At 44.3% G+C, this 16,306-nt stretch overlaps 3 protein-coding genes across 3 annotated transcripts; all 3 read left to right on the top strand.

The window, feature by feature from the left end:
* Positions 1-100: 100 nt before the first annotated feature.
* On the top strand, positions 101-3,496 carry LOC100844061. The gene is made up of 4 exons (XM_024458752.1): positions 101-116; positions 511-722; positions 2,315-2,440; positions 2,526-3,496. Exons 1-4 carry the CDS (start codon positions 101-103, stop codon positions 2,757-2,759), a joined length of 588 nt encoding a protein of 195 aa, XP_024314520.1. The 3' UTR covers positions 2,760-3,496.
* A 3,204-nt stretch (positions 3,497-6,700) lies between these two features.
* LOC100832242 (60S ribosomal protein L35a-1) lies at positions 6,701-8,941 on the top strand. Its single transcript, XM_003567882.4, has 4 exons — positions 6,701-6,862; positions 6,955-7,183; positions 7,310-7,361; positions 8,631-8,941. The coding sequence occupies exons 1-3, from the start codon at positions 6,795-6,797 to the stop codon at positions 7,349-7,351; spliced, it is 339 nt and encodes a 112-aa protein (XP_003567930.1). The 5' UTR covers positions 6,701-6,794; the 3' UTR covers positions 7,352-7,361; positions 8,631-8,941.
* An 870-nt stretch (positions 8,942-9,811) lies between these two features.
* LOC100843758 lies at positions 9,812-14,339 on the top strand. Its single transcript, XM_003565892.4, has 15 exons — positions 9,812-10,089; positions 10,203-10,280; positions 10,425-10,474; positions 10,564-10,617; positions 10,792-10,844; positions 11,126-11,198; positions 11,541-11,602; positions 11,705-11,773; positions 12,269-12,377; positions 12,680-12,747; positions 12,860-12,960; positions 13,260-13,355; positions 13,478-13,545; positions 13,856-13,901; positions 14,019-14,339. Exons 1-15 carry the CDS (start codon positions 9,865-9,867, stop codon positions 14,097-14,099), a joined length of 1,233 nt encoding a protein of 410 aa, XP_003565940.2. The 5' UTR covers positions 9,812-9,864; the 3' UTR covers positions 14,100-14,339.
* The last annotated feature ends 1,967 nt before the right edge of the window (positions 14,340-16,306 follow it).

Below are 16,306 nucleotides of genomic sequence, written 5' to 3'. Positions count from 1 at the left end.
GATGTTATATCACTGTCATAGGCACTTCAAGATTGAATCAAAAGTCATGCGCCATTTTTCAAGAAGATGCCAGTGCCATGCATTTTTTTTGGGTAGCCAGATGTCGGTGTCATATGGTGCAGAAAAAAGCCCAGTAAATATTGTTTCCTGCTTATAGCGTCTAATTCTCATCTTGACTACAAAACATTTTGACCGGAACCCTGTGTATTCATCCTAAACTGATAGTACTATCGTGACCGAAACAGTGCCATCAGGCCCGAGCCCACGGGAGTGCGGCCTGTTCGACCGAACAGGGCCCCAAATTTTGGGGGGCCCCGAAATTTCTATACAAGCCTATTAGGTATACAGCCCATTAGGTATTAGGCGGCCCGTTTACTCGTTTAGGCCGATTGCCCGGCCTGCCGATCGCTCGCTCGTTTGCCTGACTCTCCCGACGCCGCGTCTTCCCGCGTTCGCGTCCCGCGTGCCTCGAGAATCCAGCGCCAAAAAGAAATTTGGGGGCTTCTCGAGACTTCTCGTCTGCTCGACTTCTTCCCAACGCGGTAGCGCCAAAAAGAAATTTGTGCGGGACGCCTGCACGGCCGCACGCGATAGCTCTCGCCAGCGCCCAGCGGCCTGATCTCGTCTCACCACTCGCCACCATCCCTGCTTGCCACTCGCCAGGAGCCCAGGACGGGCAGCAATTTGGCCAGGTCTCCAGGAGCTCCAGAGTCCAGACGCAGGTATGTGCCGCAAGAATCCCTGATTCCTAAAGCCAATAGTCAATAGATTGTTGATGCAATCCGTATCTCTTTAATTTTGTTTTATTTTGTATCTAGTGTTTCAAGATCTAAGAGAGTAATCAGCCATGGAATTTAGAAAGTATGAATCTGGTGCCCAAAAGCGTAAGAAAAAAGGAAGAGAACAAGGTTTGATTCAATCTCAAAAGGGGGCTGTGGATAGGTTTATTGTAAAAGAAACACAAGTGCCCTCAACCTCGGTTAATCAGTCCGTTGATCCTTCTGTCCTTGCAATTGATAATAATGGTCCTACCTGCACTGATCCGAGAGATGGCCAGACAGAAATAGAAGATAATGCTGAGGTAGAGGAAGTTCATATTGATGATAACTTGAATACTTTACCTGCTGCGGATGTTAATGATTCTTTTCAGCCTGATATATTTGATCCAAGATATTGGGGTTCTCTTGATCCTAAGCAGATTGACATTTTAGCACAGAAGGGCCCAAAAAGAGACTTATCAATTAAGAAAGGTCCTAAGGATAATTATTCTAGAAGGTTTTCTGCACTATTCTATACAAGATTTCTATCAAATGGTGAGCAATGTGATAGGGATTGGCTTGTCTATTCTAAGGAACTCAATAGAGTCTTTTGCTTTGCTTGTAAATTATTTACAAAAGGGCATCGAAAAGGTCAGTTGGCAAATGAGGGTTGTAACGATTGGATACATCTCAGCACTAGACTAAAAGAGCATGAGACAAGTGCAGATCATGTTTTGAATATGACCACTTGGTATGAGTTGCGTAGTAGATTGGAAAATCATCAAACTATTGATAAAGCATCTCAACGACAACTTGAGCAAGAAAAGGACCACTGGAGAAAGGTTTTGTTCAGAATTGTTAGCATTGTGAAATTTCTTGCCAAGCATAATCTAGCCTTTCGTGGTACTAACAACAAGCTGTATGAAGACAGCAATGGTAATTTCTTGGGTATGGTAGAGATGTTGGCTGAATTTGACCCCATTATTCAGGAGCATGTGCGTCGTATTACAAATGAAGAAACTCATGCTCATTATCTTGATTATAAGATCCAGAATGAGTTGATACACTTGCTTGCTTCTTCTATTAGGCATGAAATTGTTAAGAAAATAAAGAGTTCAAAGTATTTCTCTGTCATACTTGATTGTACCCCTAATGCAAGTCACCAAGAACAAATGTCTTTAATTATAAGATATGTGGATTCATCTTCAAGTCATATTTGCATAGAAGAATCCTTTCTAGGATTTTTAGATGTATATGATACGACCGGGCAAGGACTTTTTGATGTGCTAGAGAATGAACTGAAGCTTCTTGAGCTTGATATAGATGATGTGAGAGGACAAGGTTATGATAATGGGTCAAATATGAAAGGAAAGCATCAAGGGGTGCAAAAGAAACTTTTGGATGTAAATCCTAGAGCTTTCTATTCTGCTTGTGGTTGCCATAGCCTGAATTTAACACTTTGTGATATGGCCAAGACTTGTGGCAGAGCCAAGGACTTCTTTGGAATCATCCAACGCATATGTACAACTTTTGCTAATTCTACTAAGAAATGGCAGGTTCTGAAAGATAATATATCAGGATGGACTCTCAAGTCAGTGTCGGCTACACGTTGGGAGAGTCGTGTTGAAAGTGTTAAAGCTATCAGATTTCAGTGTGCAAACATTCGGGAGGCTCTACTTCAGGTACCCGATATTTTCGTATTGATACGACTTAATTCCTTTGGGCTATGTCCAACTATAACATACAGTTCTTTTATTTTAATTTCAGGTGGCCGAAACTGATAATGATGTGCTGACACGTAGTGAGGCTTTAGGTTTGGCAAAAAATGAACTTGGAGAGTATGAATTTATAGTGGCAATAGTCATTTGGTATGAGGTACTGTTTGCTGTTAATTTAGTAAGCAAAAACTTGCAAGCAAAGGATATGCTTATTGATGTTGCTATTGAGAAAGTGCAAGGGCTGATTTCTTTCTTCAAGGGTACAGGGAAACTGGTTTCTTAGAGGCATTGAAGACAGCCAAAGGTATCACGATTGAGATGGATATTGAAACAACCTTTCGTAAAAGGTGAGAAATTAAAAGAAAGAGACGGTTTGATGAGAACCCAAATGACACAAATGCTGCCACACAGTCTGCAGAGGAATCATTTAGAATAAGCTATTTAATACCTCTCGTTGATCAAGCAATTTCCTCACTTGCAAGGAGATTTGAACAGTACGTGGGTTTTCGGAAATTTTTTGGTTTCTTATTTACCTCTGAAACATTGCGGTCACTGGATAACCAGAGCTTGAAATCTTCTTGTGATAATCTTGAAGCTTCCCTTAAAAAAGATGGCAAATCTGACATTGATGGCAAAGAACTGTATGTCGAGTTGAAGTTTTTTCAAGATTTCCTTCCACAAAAAAATATTGGCGCCAGTTGAAATTTTGAAGTTTTTAAAGCGGCATGGTTGTTTTCCCAATGCAAGTATTGCGTATAGAGTACTATTGACCATTCCTGTGACCGTTGCATCAGCAGAACGAAGCTTTTCTAAACTGAAGCTATTGAAGTCCTACGATGACACAACAAAGGCTTACTGATTTAGCCACAATAGCACTTGAGAATGAAGTGTTGGAGAAGATTGATTATGAGAATCTTATTGAAGATTTCATTTCAAAGAACACTAAAAGAATGATGCTGTTCAAATAAAATTATTCAATCTGGAGTTCATTAGGTATGGTGCTTAATATTTCAATTGCTATGTAAGGTATTATGACTTGCATTATTATTATAGTTCATTATTCTAGTTTTCTAGTGAGGTAGAAGGGCCCCGATTATAGTTTCGCACGTGGCCTCAGATTTTGCCGGCCCGGCGCTGAGTGCCATCCATTCTTGATTGAGTTCACGCCCCGTGCTTCACCAGCAAGAGCAAGCAGTATTTTTGTCCAATGCTCCTCACTGTGGACTAGTACTACAAGTGTTTCTCAGCAGTGGTGTGTGATGGGATGGCACTCGAAAGGAATTCTTACAACGCGTAGCAAGGTTGACCTCTGAACGCTGAAGACCGATTGTTCCAGTTCCCAAACGTATTGGCCATGGTTAAATGGCAAAAAAATCTTTTGCAAGCTTGGAAAGACTTGAAACCGTTGCGTAGTGAAATTTTGGTCATGAATCATTGAGCAGAAAAAAGAGTAATACCCTGATCTCTACGTCGACCGTCGCAACACATCCAAGCTAGCGTCCCTGTCTTGCGTACACGTACCGTCGACTTTCTTTAGCCGTTTAGCGTCTTTGACGGTCGGCCGAAGCAAGGCAAACATACATATCGCCCTGCGTGACTCCAAATCAGCATCTATTTTTCGAACCAAATCAGCATCTATTTCTAGTCTAGTCTTTAACACATCAACCCATCAGACACGCGGCACGCCCTTAATTTTGTACTACTACTGTGCCTTTGAACAAGTCTCCTCGGTCGTTCTCCATAACGTGAGATTTGCTCGGTCGGTCGGTCAGTCAGTCTCCTCCTTCCTCCTCCGCTGGTCCTCTCCCAAATCCCCTCCTATATAAGTAAACACGCCCAGAAAACATGCCACTCGATCAACATCGCCGGCCCCCAACTCACTCCAGCTAGCTACTTGAGCTAACTACTCCCTAGTACATACCGTAGTACAGCTAGCTACTTGAGCTAACTACTCCGGAGGCTAACTACTCCGTAATATCGAGTAGTACATGGGCAACATCCTGCCGCTGCCATGCGCTTGCAAGGAGACCGCGGCGGTGAGCCCCGCCGCTCTCGGGGCCAAGAAGACGAGGCGGCCGCGGAAGAAGCGAGCGGCGGCGGACAAGAAAGCGGCCATCGTCCCAGTCGACACGGCGGATGATGCTTGGGACGAGAAGAAGAAGGCGGCGATCACGAAGGAGCCGCAGGAGGACGGGGTGCTGGTGAAGGTGGTGATGACGAGGAAGGAGGCGGCGGAGCTCATGGCCAGGCTCCAGGAAGAGCAGGCCGCCGCCGCGGAGCTCGACGTCGTCGTCGGCAACGGCGTGACGACGAGCCCGTGCCGGGTCGACGGCTGGAGGCCTCGGCTTGCCACCATACCGGAGAACTACTCTAGATACTAGTAGCAGCTTTGATCCAGCACTGCAGTACACGCAAAGAGGCGGCAAGTAATTGGACCGAGAGATCGATCGTCATTCGTTTAAGTGCAACCATGAATATTGTTTGCGTAGGTCGTTATGTAAAGTTTCCTGCTTTGAAAGACATGCATGTTTAGGAGCCAATGGAGTGACTAATTAATTTACCTGTCTCTCTTTGAGTGCCTGGCCGTCCAAGAGCTTTTCTTGAAACGTGCATGGATTTGCAGCGGCATGCGCATACACTGAACTGTACTAACGGAAAAGAAAGTGTCCCCTCAAGATTCCGGATTCTCTCTGGTCGTGTACGCACGATGCGAACGAATTAAGACGGAAAATGAAGGGTCCTGCGCGTCAGATTTGGGTCATGTACGACGGCGTGTAACTTCACTCTGCCGCTGTCAATGCGGCATCAGATTGGGACCATATTGGTATTGCTGCTGCATCTCACCTAAGCTTATTTGTTGGTCGTCGTCTTCTTTGCGTCAACGCAATTGTCACGCTCAGACGGCTAGACCAATGACCGTGTCTGACCAGTTCACGTTGGGCAAGTTGTTAGATATACTCACAGTGACATCAGTATTTCCTAGGAAAAATCAAGCATCTCAAACCCAGAGATTTTGAGACACTTGCAAGCGCACTAGCTGACACTTGGCAGTGCTCCACGACATTATACAAATTCACGTCACTAATTTTGGGATGGAGAGAGTAACAAAAACTCGTGTAGAATATGTTTTTCTTGTTGTATTTTCTTCCCTCTTAACAAAAACAAGTTGTTGGGGTGCCATGCTTTAAAAAAAAACTTGTTATGGTGACAATAAACGAAGCCATTGAGCGCCACAAAAATCGTACTACGACAACAAGACAGGACCAACTCTATGATGCCGTTTCATGCCAAGCATCTATGAAATCTTTTATAGGTGTGACTGCCAGTAATGTCTCGAAAGCAGATTCAGAACCAAAGGGAGAGCTCTTTTATAGGCACCTGTTGCACGAACAATCCTAACCATGCATTGATAGCACAAGTTTGAGGGTGGCCTCATGGTGCCCATTGTCAACTATGCTTAGGCCAACCCGAGCTGGCAACTCGCATATGGAAAGACCTTTTACTTTTGCAGCATGGAACACAATTGCCTCCTACGTCAGGGACCCTATTGCTGCAACCCTAATCCAATCCGCTCGTGCCCCCTTCCCGTGTGATGGGAGACCGGCATGCAGATTGCTCAAACCTGCTCGTTGCACCCGATTGCTTCACATGATGTGCAATGCGTGGAAATAGAAGAGCCGTCGCATTTCTCATGTGCAATGCCGGCATGCAGATTGCTCAAACCTTCTTGGAGGTCACACACTTAGTTTCCCAATATTAGTGTCAAGTTTTTGAGGGTTTGCATTCCGTTGTTGCTTTTAGCGGTCCTTCTAATAAGGTGAGTAGTTCGCATGTTGGTTTTTTGGTTTTGGCATATTCCTCCTAAACATGCTAATCCTATAAATATTATGAGTACCTATTTCTTCATTCTTAATGAATAGGCACCCCAAAGAATAACGGAGAGCGTATAGGTATTTTAGAGGATTTTGTTTTGAGAAAGAGTGCATCATCTTCTTTTTTCCTCGTTGGAGAGGGAAAAAGTTTTTTTTTTGAGCGAAGGGTTAGTTTTTGTTGGAGGAAGCTGGCCCGTTATGCCATTCGAACCAAGCCCATATGAGCCAACAGGCCCAGGAATCATACGGGCTTCCTCGACGAGGATCTCGACACAAATCACCCACCACTAGTCCATTAGGCCCTAACGACGCAATCTCGGCCGTCCAATCTATCACCGGAAACTTTTAAAACCCCAACTCCTCTAGGGTTCATTCCTCTGCGCCGTCACGTCTTTCCCTTCCCAGTTCCCACCACCACCCCTCCCCGGCGACCGGCGGCGACGATAATGGTGAAGGGACGCCAAGGCCAGCGCGTCAGGCTCTACGTGCGAGGAACCATCCTGGGCTACAAGAGGTGACCACCCATCTCTCTTCTCCTCCGTTTCTCCGTCCGCGATGCGCCGGCTGGGAGGTTAATCACTGAACTTGGTTTCGCCGGCGGCGCAGGTCCAAGTCGAACCAGTACGAGAGCACGTCGCTGCTGCAGATCGAGGGGCTGAGCACCAAGGAGGACGTGTCGTGGTACGCCGGGAAGCGCATCGCCTACGTCTACAAGGCCAAGACCAGGAGCAGCGGCACCACCGTCCGGTGCATCTGGGGCAAGGTCACGCGCCCGCACGGCAACTCCGGCGTCGTGCGCGCGCAGTTCCGGTCCAACCTCCCGGCCACCTCCATGGTAAGTCTGTTGTTCCTCAAGCCTCATCGTGGTCCTAATTCGTGTGCCCATTGCTGATGTTGTTTGGGTGATTTTTGTTGTGCCCATAACTGATGTTGTTTTGTTGGGTGATTTTTGTTCGTGCAGGGCAAGAAGGTCCGCGTCTTCATGTACCCCAGCAGCATCTAAGGCATCTAAGGTAGAATGCTGTACTGATTAGTAATTCTAAACGTTTATGCCTGTATTCCAGTGATTGTGCTGAGCTTTAAGGTTCAGAACTGTGTGTAATAGAATCTAGATCATGGGCACCTAGGGATCACCGCCTAATTTGTATCTGATTGATAAAACGATGCAAGCTTCACTCTTCAGCTATGTGCATTCAAGGGCCTCAATCCATTTGGGGGAAGCTCTTTTGGTAGCTTCGAAAAACCTGCAGGTTCTCTGCGGGGTGCTCGGAAGTTGGGGCCCTAGATAAAATGCATTGGTCTCATAGTACGAGGATGTGCTTTGGTCTATGAGTTTCTCATTGGCCATCTTCTCACAGCCTTGCCTCCAATGACCACTATATTTGTAGAAGTAAAAATACACATGTAGTGAGTGGAAGATTTGTTTGCTGTACTGTCGCTCTTGGATTTGAGAGTCTAGAGTTTATCTTGTACGTGAAATTGATGTATGTACATGGTTGCCCCACCAGTGTTTCCAGGGCATAGTTAGGTGAATATTTGGAAATCATTTTCTATGGTGCTAAGGTTTTCATAAATCTAGAATTAAAGCCAAGGAAATCTTAAACATGAATTGTTTGATTTTTTTTGTTTGATCCTTTCACACGTTAAAGGGCCCCATTGCCTTTTGAGGGAAAGTCTTTTTGCTAGCTTTGAAATACCTGCAGGTTCTCTGCGGGGTGCTCGGAAGTTGGGGCCCTAGACAAAATGCAGTGGTCTCATAGTACGAGGATGTGCTTTGGTTAATGAGTTCCTCATTGACCAGTTCCTCACAACCTTGCCTCCAATGACCTCAATATTTGTCATTTCCTGGTAGCGAATCACTGTATTGTTTATGGAGACTGGTTTGTCTGTTATACCTTGGTATCTTTTAGGTAATCGAGATGTTATATTCCTCACATAAGGTTGTATCATATGATTTTACCGATTGCTGTCATAGTATTTGGAGTTGTTGGTGCAAAGCCCATATGTTATCCTAGACTTTGGGAACTAAAGAACCAACTAAAGTACCAAAAATATTATTTCCCACCAACTCGATGAGATTTTGCCTCGGATGCACTGTATTTGTACAATTCATATCCTCGTTTGTCTTTGGTTCCTGTGTGTTCTCTGTTCTTTTCATGGGTGTCTTTTCTGTTACAATGACGTTAGTCAGTATCAGTTGCCTAAAATACCAATCCTTGTTTTTATTTGCATCGCAGGTCAGAAGTGTGACCTAACAAAATTTTTGACTCTTATTTTGACAGGGACTCTGTTTAGTTGTAGCTGGCTTCAAGGAGGTTTCATATCAGTTTGTCACCCGGTTAACCAAGCAGAAAAGTTTTCTTGCGATTTTGAAGAGTTTAGCTTTTCCTTTTTACTGGACAGGCGGTTGGTTAATTGCATCTTCTGTAACTTGTCAATCGCTCATTTTCTTTGAAACGAAGTATCATGCATTGTTCATGTTTCGATGGAAGATTTATCCTGTCATCAAATGAGGTTATCTCAACCTTGCTTCTGAGTTTGCAACTGTTACGTAGAGATGCTTTTACCATCAATGTGCCATCATATTGTGTCACCGAAGTCTGGTTGAGATGTTGATGGCACGTTTGTAATGCTTGGGTTTTCAAGTTTGTTAAATGTGGATGCGGTAAAAGAGCCTGATAACCCGTTATTCGCAAGGGGCACTCCCCTGATGAACAGAGGGCGAGCAATTGCTATCAATACAACAGGAGATGTTCATGCCGTCTTTCAACTTAACTCGAATAATACAGTCGTTGCTATCTTTTAGTAAATGTTCCGTTGCACTCGCAAGACAACTGTGCAACGATTTTGCAGCGAGGCCCCATGCTCCTGATTTTGCAATTTGCAACGAGTAGCCCTTGTGTAGGATTACCATCGATTTTGCCGTCTTCGTTCCAAGTTGGCGAAATTGATGACATCTATAGTTTTGCCACTTGTGCAAGTTCATTCTTCATACATATGTTGTACCCTTTGTAATACGGAACGGAGAGAGTACGAACTAGTGTATGCTAATTCTAGAACAATATGCAACTTTCACATTTCATCGAGTACCACAAATACAGCTAGTCCAACCTAAACCCAATACTCATACGGAATACTTCCTCCGTCCAACAAAAAATATCTCAACTTTGACTAAATTTGAATGCATCTATATAGTAAGTCAAGTTTAGATATATCTAAATTTTAACAAAATTGAGACATCTTTTGTTGGACGGAGAGAGTACATCATTTTGACAAATTAGTCCAACCTAAGCCCAATACTCACACGGAGTACATCATTTTCGTAATATGGACTTTGGTTTTAACAACATTTGACGTGCACTGGCCGACCTCAGAAAATACGAGTAGTACTTCGACACATCTCTCTTCGCCGGTGTTTGTTTTGGCTTTTGGCAATGGACATCAATCGATTTCACAATGGCGGCGAGGTCAAATTAGGCACGTAACGGTAAATGCAGTACAAGCGCCGGGCACGGCATGTTCTCTCTCCGCCCACCGCACGCGCGAGGAGGGAGATCGATTTGGCAGATGGAGACTACTGGCACTGGCAGCGTAGCGCTGGCGCGATCCACCTGCGCTCCAACGGCGGTTCGAGCCCGAGATCGCCGCCTCGCGCCCCGCTGGGTTCGGTGCCGCGCCGCCGTCTCCATGCCTCCACCGCCGTCCGTACGCACGGTCGCCATCCCCTTCTCGGACCTCAAGGTGAGCGCAGCAGCCAGCGGCGTGCGGAGTCGTTCGTTCGTTCGTTCCCCTTTCGCGTCGCAACGGTGATGTCGTTCTCTGATTCTGATTCTGATTTGGGCGGCGGTGTGCAGGAGCGGGGCAAGGATCTGAGCGGCAAGATCGAGGAAGGGCTCGGCCCCAACGGGCTCGGCATCATCTCCATTTCCGACGTGAGTATTCCCATCGTGCTGCTGCCTGCTGCTCGTCGTCTGTGGCAGCAATGGAGTTTGGTCTTGTACGCCGAGACTGATGGCGTAGGGCGGTTCTGAACTGAATCGAACTGTAAAAGTGCATTTGCTTTCTTGTGCGTTCAGGTACCTGATTTCCCGGTGCTAAGGAAGAAACTTCTGCTGTTGGCACCAAGGTATGTCGTCTCGTTTCATTGCAGAGTTCAAATGGGGTGTGTTGCATGGGGTTTGCTAGTTACCTCTCTTGTTTTCCGCTGTTTGTCAGAGTGGCAAGCCTTTCTGAAGATGTGAAGGAAGAACTCGAAGACCCAGATAGCAGGTGGTAGCCTACTAACTAACTAACTGAGAGATGAGAGACTAACTAACTAACTGGATGGTTTCATCATCAATTGTTGTGCTCGTAGTCAAGAAGAATCTGAGTTCTGATAGAGAAATATTGATGCTTGTGATCGCTAGCTTACATGATTCGTATGCATTTGTCCTTGATTCACAGATATAACTTTGGGTGGAGCCATGGGAAAGAGAAACTAGAGTCTGGGAAACTTGGTAAACACTTCTTCTTGTTATATGTATACTGGAAGAGATACTAACATTGGGAAGCTAATGAATTTCTTTCCCATGTTCATTGTGCACCTCTTAGCACATCTGTTTGCACTTTCTATCTTAGTTTTGTACTTGCCACATGAATGCATTTAAGACAATTAAGCCGGTTACAACACTAGTATATCGAAAACAGAAGCGTGATCTGGTTTTACTTTCTTTTTAAGAAGTTACGTATTTGGCATGCTTTTTCGCTCCTAAAGTGTCCTCTGACTATTTAAATGCAGATACATTCAAAGGCTCCTACTATGCCAACCCAATTTTGGATGTCCCTACCATTGATGATGAGCTTGTAAGTAGGTATAATATTTCTAACATAAGAAAAAAATATCTTTGCTTATGAATAGGATTTGGTACTATGAGATTGTCCAAGTCTGAAGATATTTAGCAAGACCTCAACCTATATTATATTAACAGTCATACTACCCATATTGTTTGTATCACCCATCTTCTAACATGTTAGCCACTTAATCTGTGAAATCACTGTTACATTTTCTCAGGGAAAGGACAGCAATCCTTGCTATTAATTCTTTTAGATGCACCACATGTCAAATGCCTCTTGATTTGAAAAATTACATGTGCAAACTGAATATTGACTCATGTTTGCTTTATCATGACGTCGAATGGTGTTTTAATCTGCAGGTATCCATCATACTGCCGGCCGAATATATGGCCATCTGATCATCTTCCTGAGCTTGAAACAGGTATGATTTAACTGATTCTGACTATGCTGGTATTGAAGAGCTTCCTGCAACTGCTCATTACTATTTGTTCACAGTAGATTAAAATTGTCCTCGCATTTGTAGCATTTAAAGCTCTTGGAAAGCTAATGCTGGAAGTTGGCTTGATGTTGGCTCGTCATTGTGATCTGTATGGTATGTACTGCAGAAACAACACTGTAACTTAGTATGATTTGTCTGGAAATCATCAATTTTGGCAGTTCATTAACTTTATTCATGCAAGGCATATATACTGGTTCTAGATAAGCTATGAGACCACTACTACTACTAGATACAACGTAATGGCTTGTACAACTGTCTAGGGAATGACCAACTGAATACCAATTGTTAATATTGTGTTATGATTTTACATAACAGTCATGTACTCTGTTATACTTCTGAATGTTTAATTATCTAAACATGATAGCAATAATTAAAGGCATCTACGGATTTCTGCTGATATCGGCCACATTGTACTTACAAAAAGGAAAATATTGGTATAAAAATATGAATTGCAGATGTGGTATCCCAAAGTCACTTGAGCAAGCAGACCTCCATATCTATTAGTATTATGTATCTTTCATCTGTGCTTTTATCTTGAAGATCGGTTTGCCAATTAGTCAAATGCATCATCATCTCTCTATTTTTCAGTAATGAGGCAAGGAGTGGGATCATATGATGGTGAAAGTCTTGAGCAAACAATTGCTCGCTCAAGGTGTCACAAGGGCCGTCTGCTGTACTATTTCCCCAGACAATTTAGGTACATCTAGCATATGCGCATGACTCCTAAAAAAGTGTGCGTGTAGAATTAAATTGATCTACATATTTCAGTTATGTTGAAGTTTAAGAGTATTTAAACATGTTCATTGTGGTTCTGCACTTCCTCTAAACTGCCTATCAAGGATAATAGCATTGACACGCTGTACATCACATATTCTAAGACAATTTGCATTTGTACCAAAGCTTAAATCCTTTCTTGCACTTAAACATTCATGTTCTTTGTTCAGATCCAAGATTTTTAGTGTTTTAGATGTAATAATTGATACTTGTCTCTTATGACAGCAAACAGAAAGAAGGTGATTCTGTTTCGTCGTGGTGTGGATGGCATACTGATCATGGATCTCTAACAGGTAAATCACGTCCTATATCTCTTTTTGCCAAGTATGTAGCTGTCACATTTCTTTCGATTTTGTTTGAAAACTTACTGCCTGCGGTTAATAGTTTTGACTGTACATTTATTAGGGCTTACATGTGGCCTGTTTATGAGAAATTCAATCGAGATCCCCTGCCCAGATAGTGCAGCTGGGTTGTACATCAAGACTCGTGACAATCGAGTAGTTAAGGTAATTTCTTTAAATCCCAGTAGCTTTCTTCGCAAATATAGACAATAAGCTAAGCTATGTAATTTAAATTATGCAGTCATTCCCACATTAACACATCTATAAAAAATGGTATACCTACACTTGTTGTGCTGGCAAATAGAGTAACAGACACCCTTAAGAATAGGATCAGCTTCACTCCTTTCTGCTTGAATATATCGAGGAAAATATGCTGACCTTTGTTGGTTAAGTAATTGCATGGATAATTTGCTAACATTCTACTCACTGCTCTGAGCTTATTGGTTTTTGGTTGGATCCTTTAGGTTACATTTGAGGAGGATGAATTAGCTTACCAAATTGGGGAAACCACTGAAATACTATCAAGAGGTCGTCTATGTGCAACTCCACATTGTGTGCAGGTATTATGTCAACCAATATCCATCTTACAGATTGAAATTATAGTTTACCTTGTTTTGTAGTGTAGAAGGTAGTTAGTGTTACTATTTCTTATAAGTTCTCATGCTGGTGCTTTTATTTTCAGGCACCCAGCAGTGAAAATGCTTCAAATGTTGAGCGCTCTACTTTCGCAATGTTCATGCAACCAGATTGGTATGTGCACGTTTTCTATTCAAAATTGTAGTTGACATGTACTCGTGCTATCCATTGCGTATGAATTTTGCTGGCTTTCTTGTGATTGACTATGTTCTCTGTGTCTCTGGGCTTGTTCCTTTACCTCAGTGGTCAGTCTGTGATCTGTGCTGCACAAACACTAAAAATCTATACTCCATTTTCACTTTGGACCTGTTAAACTGAAGTGCTAAACGCGGCACAACCAGATTTTGTAGGGTTATTGTGTGTTCTTAAACTTCAGTTGCATATGCGTTCTCATACTAAATCAGTCTTCCAAAATATTTTGCAGGAATCAGACGCTTAAGTTTCCATCTGAAATTCCTTATCACCAAGAGGTTTGTCATAAAATATTTACATAAACTTGCTTCTATTCTTTTGGCATGAACAGAAACTTGTAAAGTCTGGTTCCGTTCCTTTTCCATTAACTAGCGTCTTTCTCAAACTCCTGCCAGTTGATCCCACCAAACGGAGCAATTACATTCGGGGAGTACTCGGAGAAACTGGTGAACAAGTATTACGAGGGAAAGACTTGAATGTCGAGAAAAAACTCCGTAGACCAGTACAGATACCCTTGGTTCTAGGAAATGAAAGTTTGTAACTAGTTGCGCCTACAGCCTATTGCCAAGATACGCTTTTCCGCGAAAAAAGGAGGAAACTATTTATACATGTACAGCATAATACATTGTAACTGTAAAAAACACATACATGCAAAACCATAGCAGTTGGCGAACTGTGACAATATAAGACCAAATGGTCCACGTGGAGTTGTTATACTAGCCCTTGTCTCTTTAAATATTTACCGACAGGCCATGACCTCGACCCGTGACACTGAAGCCGCACGTTGCCACCGCAGGCACGGCGTGGCTGCTGCCTAATGCCGATCAACTCTTGGTGACTTTTTTTGGAATAAGGAGCAAGCTCCCGATTTCATTAAGAAATCAAGCAGTTCGGTTCAGGTCTTCACACAGTTCAACAGGAAAAATAACAGCCGCCAGTTACTCCTGGAACGGCCAGCATACAGATATAAAGGAACCGCTATTACTATTACAGTTGAGAGAAACTCTTCCTGACCTTATCCTAATTAATCTTTGAAGTTTAACAGGCATCATATCGAATTTAGCTATTGCTAAGCTAGCGAGATGAAGAAAGCTATCGCCCTCTTCCCCTCTGGATTCCCTTCAAGAGCCTCCGTGATGAAAGCGAGGACACAGACACACAAACAACATCCTATCATCATGAAAAAGAAGCCGAAGACTAGGCCGGCGATCTGCAGATTCCGGCCAGCCTTGGTCTTGGCCGGACGGCGGCCTCCGTCGTGGTTGGAGAGCATCAAGAGTGTGATAGCGATGACCGTAACGACAAGGAAGAGGATGGCCGTGAAGCAAGTGAAGACGCGCCTGCTGCGCTGGTCGGGCTCCGCTGCCGCTGCCACGACGCCGTCAGGGTCGCCGTTGTTGCCCGCCGTGGTTCCTCCTAGCCATGCCCAGAAGTTATGCCATTGCCCATTGGGCTGTGGCTGTGCTGCTGCCGCGAGGCCCCCAGCTGCAGCTACAGGTTTATCATCGGCTGGGTTTTCGATGTCGGCCATCTGTATCCCTTCTGCCATTGCCGATTTGCACTGCCTGCCTCGACCGGTACGTAAATTTGTTTTGCTTCTCCATCAGATCTATTATCTCCCTAGCTCCCTCTAATTTGGGTTGAGTCCAGCTCCTGTACGTAGGTCTTTCAACACGGATTACAGCGCTTTACGTTTTCTGCCAGTTCGATAGGCCCTTAAAGATTGACAGGTCGTTTTCTTTTTAGCAACATCGGGGAGGGGAGGCTCCTACCTGAATCTATATACCCAGAGGATTTTTCCGGTAGCTAGGTACTCCAAAAACATATAGAAAGTAGTACCAAGCGCATCCAACGATTGATATCAAAGGGTAGTTTGGTATTTTCGTATCATCAGATCGTATCACTGCGTCCAAACTCTAGCCTGGCCCGACCTAGGCCGATCGACATTGAGCCGCTGGACATCGAGCCGCCGCCGCCGCCGCCAGCCTGACTGCTTCGTCCCCCAGCCCAATCTCCAGAGTGCCGCGGCCTCGCTGACCGCTCCGCCCCCAGCCGGCGTGTTCCCAATCGAGCCCCAGCGTTGTCCCCCGCCGTCCCCGCCGCTGTTCCAATCGAGTCGCAGAACAGAGGTGATTGGGTTGTGGTTTCTCGAGCGGCCGGCCGGCGACGGCGACTGACTAAAGAAAAACAAACCCATCCCTTGATTGATCGGTAGCAGACTCCTTGCCATGTTCATTTGGGCCGGGAGACCAACGTGGATGTTCGTTTGGGCTGGGAGACCAACGTGCTGACATCGGAGGAAACGCAACGGCGGTGGTTCGATTGTAATAGCTACGAGACCAGAGGGGAATCACGTCGGCGGCCTCGTCCGTCCGCCGGCGCGTCGATTAGATCACGAAGAGAACAATTTTTTTTTTCATAACTGCAAAACAAAATCCGGTTGATCTAAAAAGAAGACCATGTACCCTTACGTCATTTTTGACTATGTACTCCGTGGGATCGAGGACGTAGTACCACGCAAATCTAACCATTAGATTGAACAAATAGACGGTTCACATTAAATCCGAGTTACCGTAAAAAATCTCTGTACCTATACTATTTAAAAAATTCTAAAAAATACGGACCATGCTGTTTCGTCGTCTGTCGAACTTCTCTCGCCTGATGCCCCTGTCTTACCGAGCAG

The sequence above is a fragment of the Brachypodium distachyon genome, chromosome 2 (assembly GCF_000005505.3).
Source record: "Brachypodium distachyon strain Bd21 chromosome 2, Brachypodium_distachyon_v3.0, whole genome shotgun sequence".
NCBI lineage: Eukaryota > Viridiplantae > Streptophyta > Magnoliopsida > Poales > Poaceae > Brachypodium > Brachypodium distachyon.
Note: the sequence above shows the minus strand (reverse complement) of the source record. Positions and strands in the feature narration are given on the sequence as shown.

Excerpts from the sequence above, each read along its gene's own strand:
- LOC100843758 (XM_003565892.4), top strand. The coding sequence starts at position 9,865 with ATGTTCTCTCTCCGCCCACCGCACGCGCGAGGAGGGAGATCGATTTGG. Across the intron at positions 10,090-10,202 it reads TCCCCTTCTCGGACCTCAAG|GAGCGGGGCAAGGATCTGAG; the intron begins GTGAGCGCAGCA and ends GGCGGTGTGCAG. Across the intron at positions 10,618-10,791 it reads CTCGAAGACCCAGATAGCAG|ATATAACTTTGGGTGGAGCC; the intron begins GTGGTAGCCTAC and ends CTTGATTCACAG.
- LOC100832242 (XM_003567882.4), top strand. The coding sequence starts at position 6,795 with ATGGTGAAGGGACGCCAAGGCCAGCGCGTCAGGCTCTACGTGCGAGGA. Across the intron at positions 6,863-6,954 it reads ACCATCCTGGGCTACAAGAG|GTCCAAGTCGAACCAGTACG; the intron begins GTGACCACCCAT and ends CCGGCGGCGCAG. Across the intron at positions 7,184-7,309 it reads ACCTCCCGGCCACCTCCATG|GGCAAGAAGGTCCGCGTCTT; the intron begins GTAAGTCTGTTG and ends TTGTTCGTGCAG.
- LOC100844061 (XM_024458752.1), top strand. Across the intron at positions 723-2,314 it reads GCTCCAGAGTCCAGACGCAG|GTTCTGAAAGATAATATATC; the intron begins GTATGTGCCGCA and ends AAGAAATGGCAG. Across the intron at positions 2,441-2,525 it reads TTCGGGAGGCTCTACTTCAG|GTGGCCGAAACTGATAATGA; the intron begins GTACCCGATATT and ends TTTTAATTTCAG.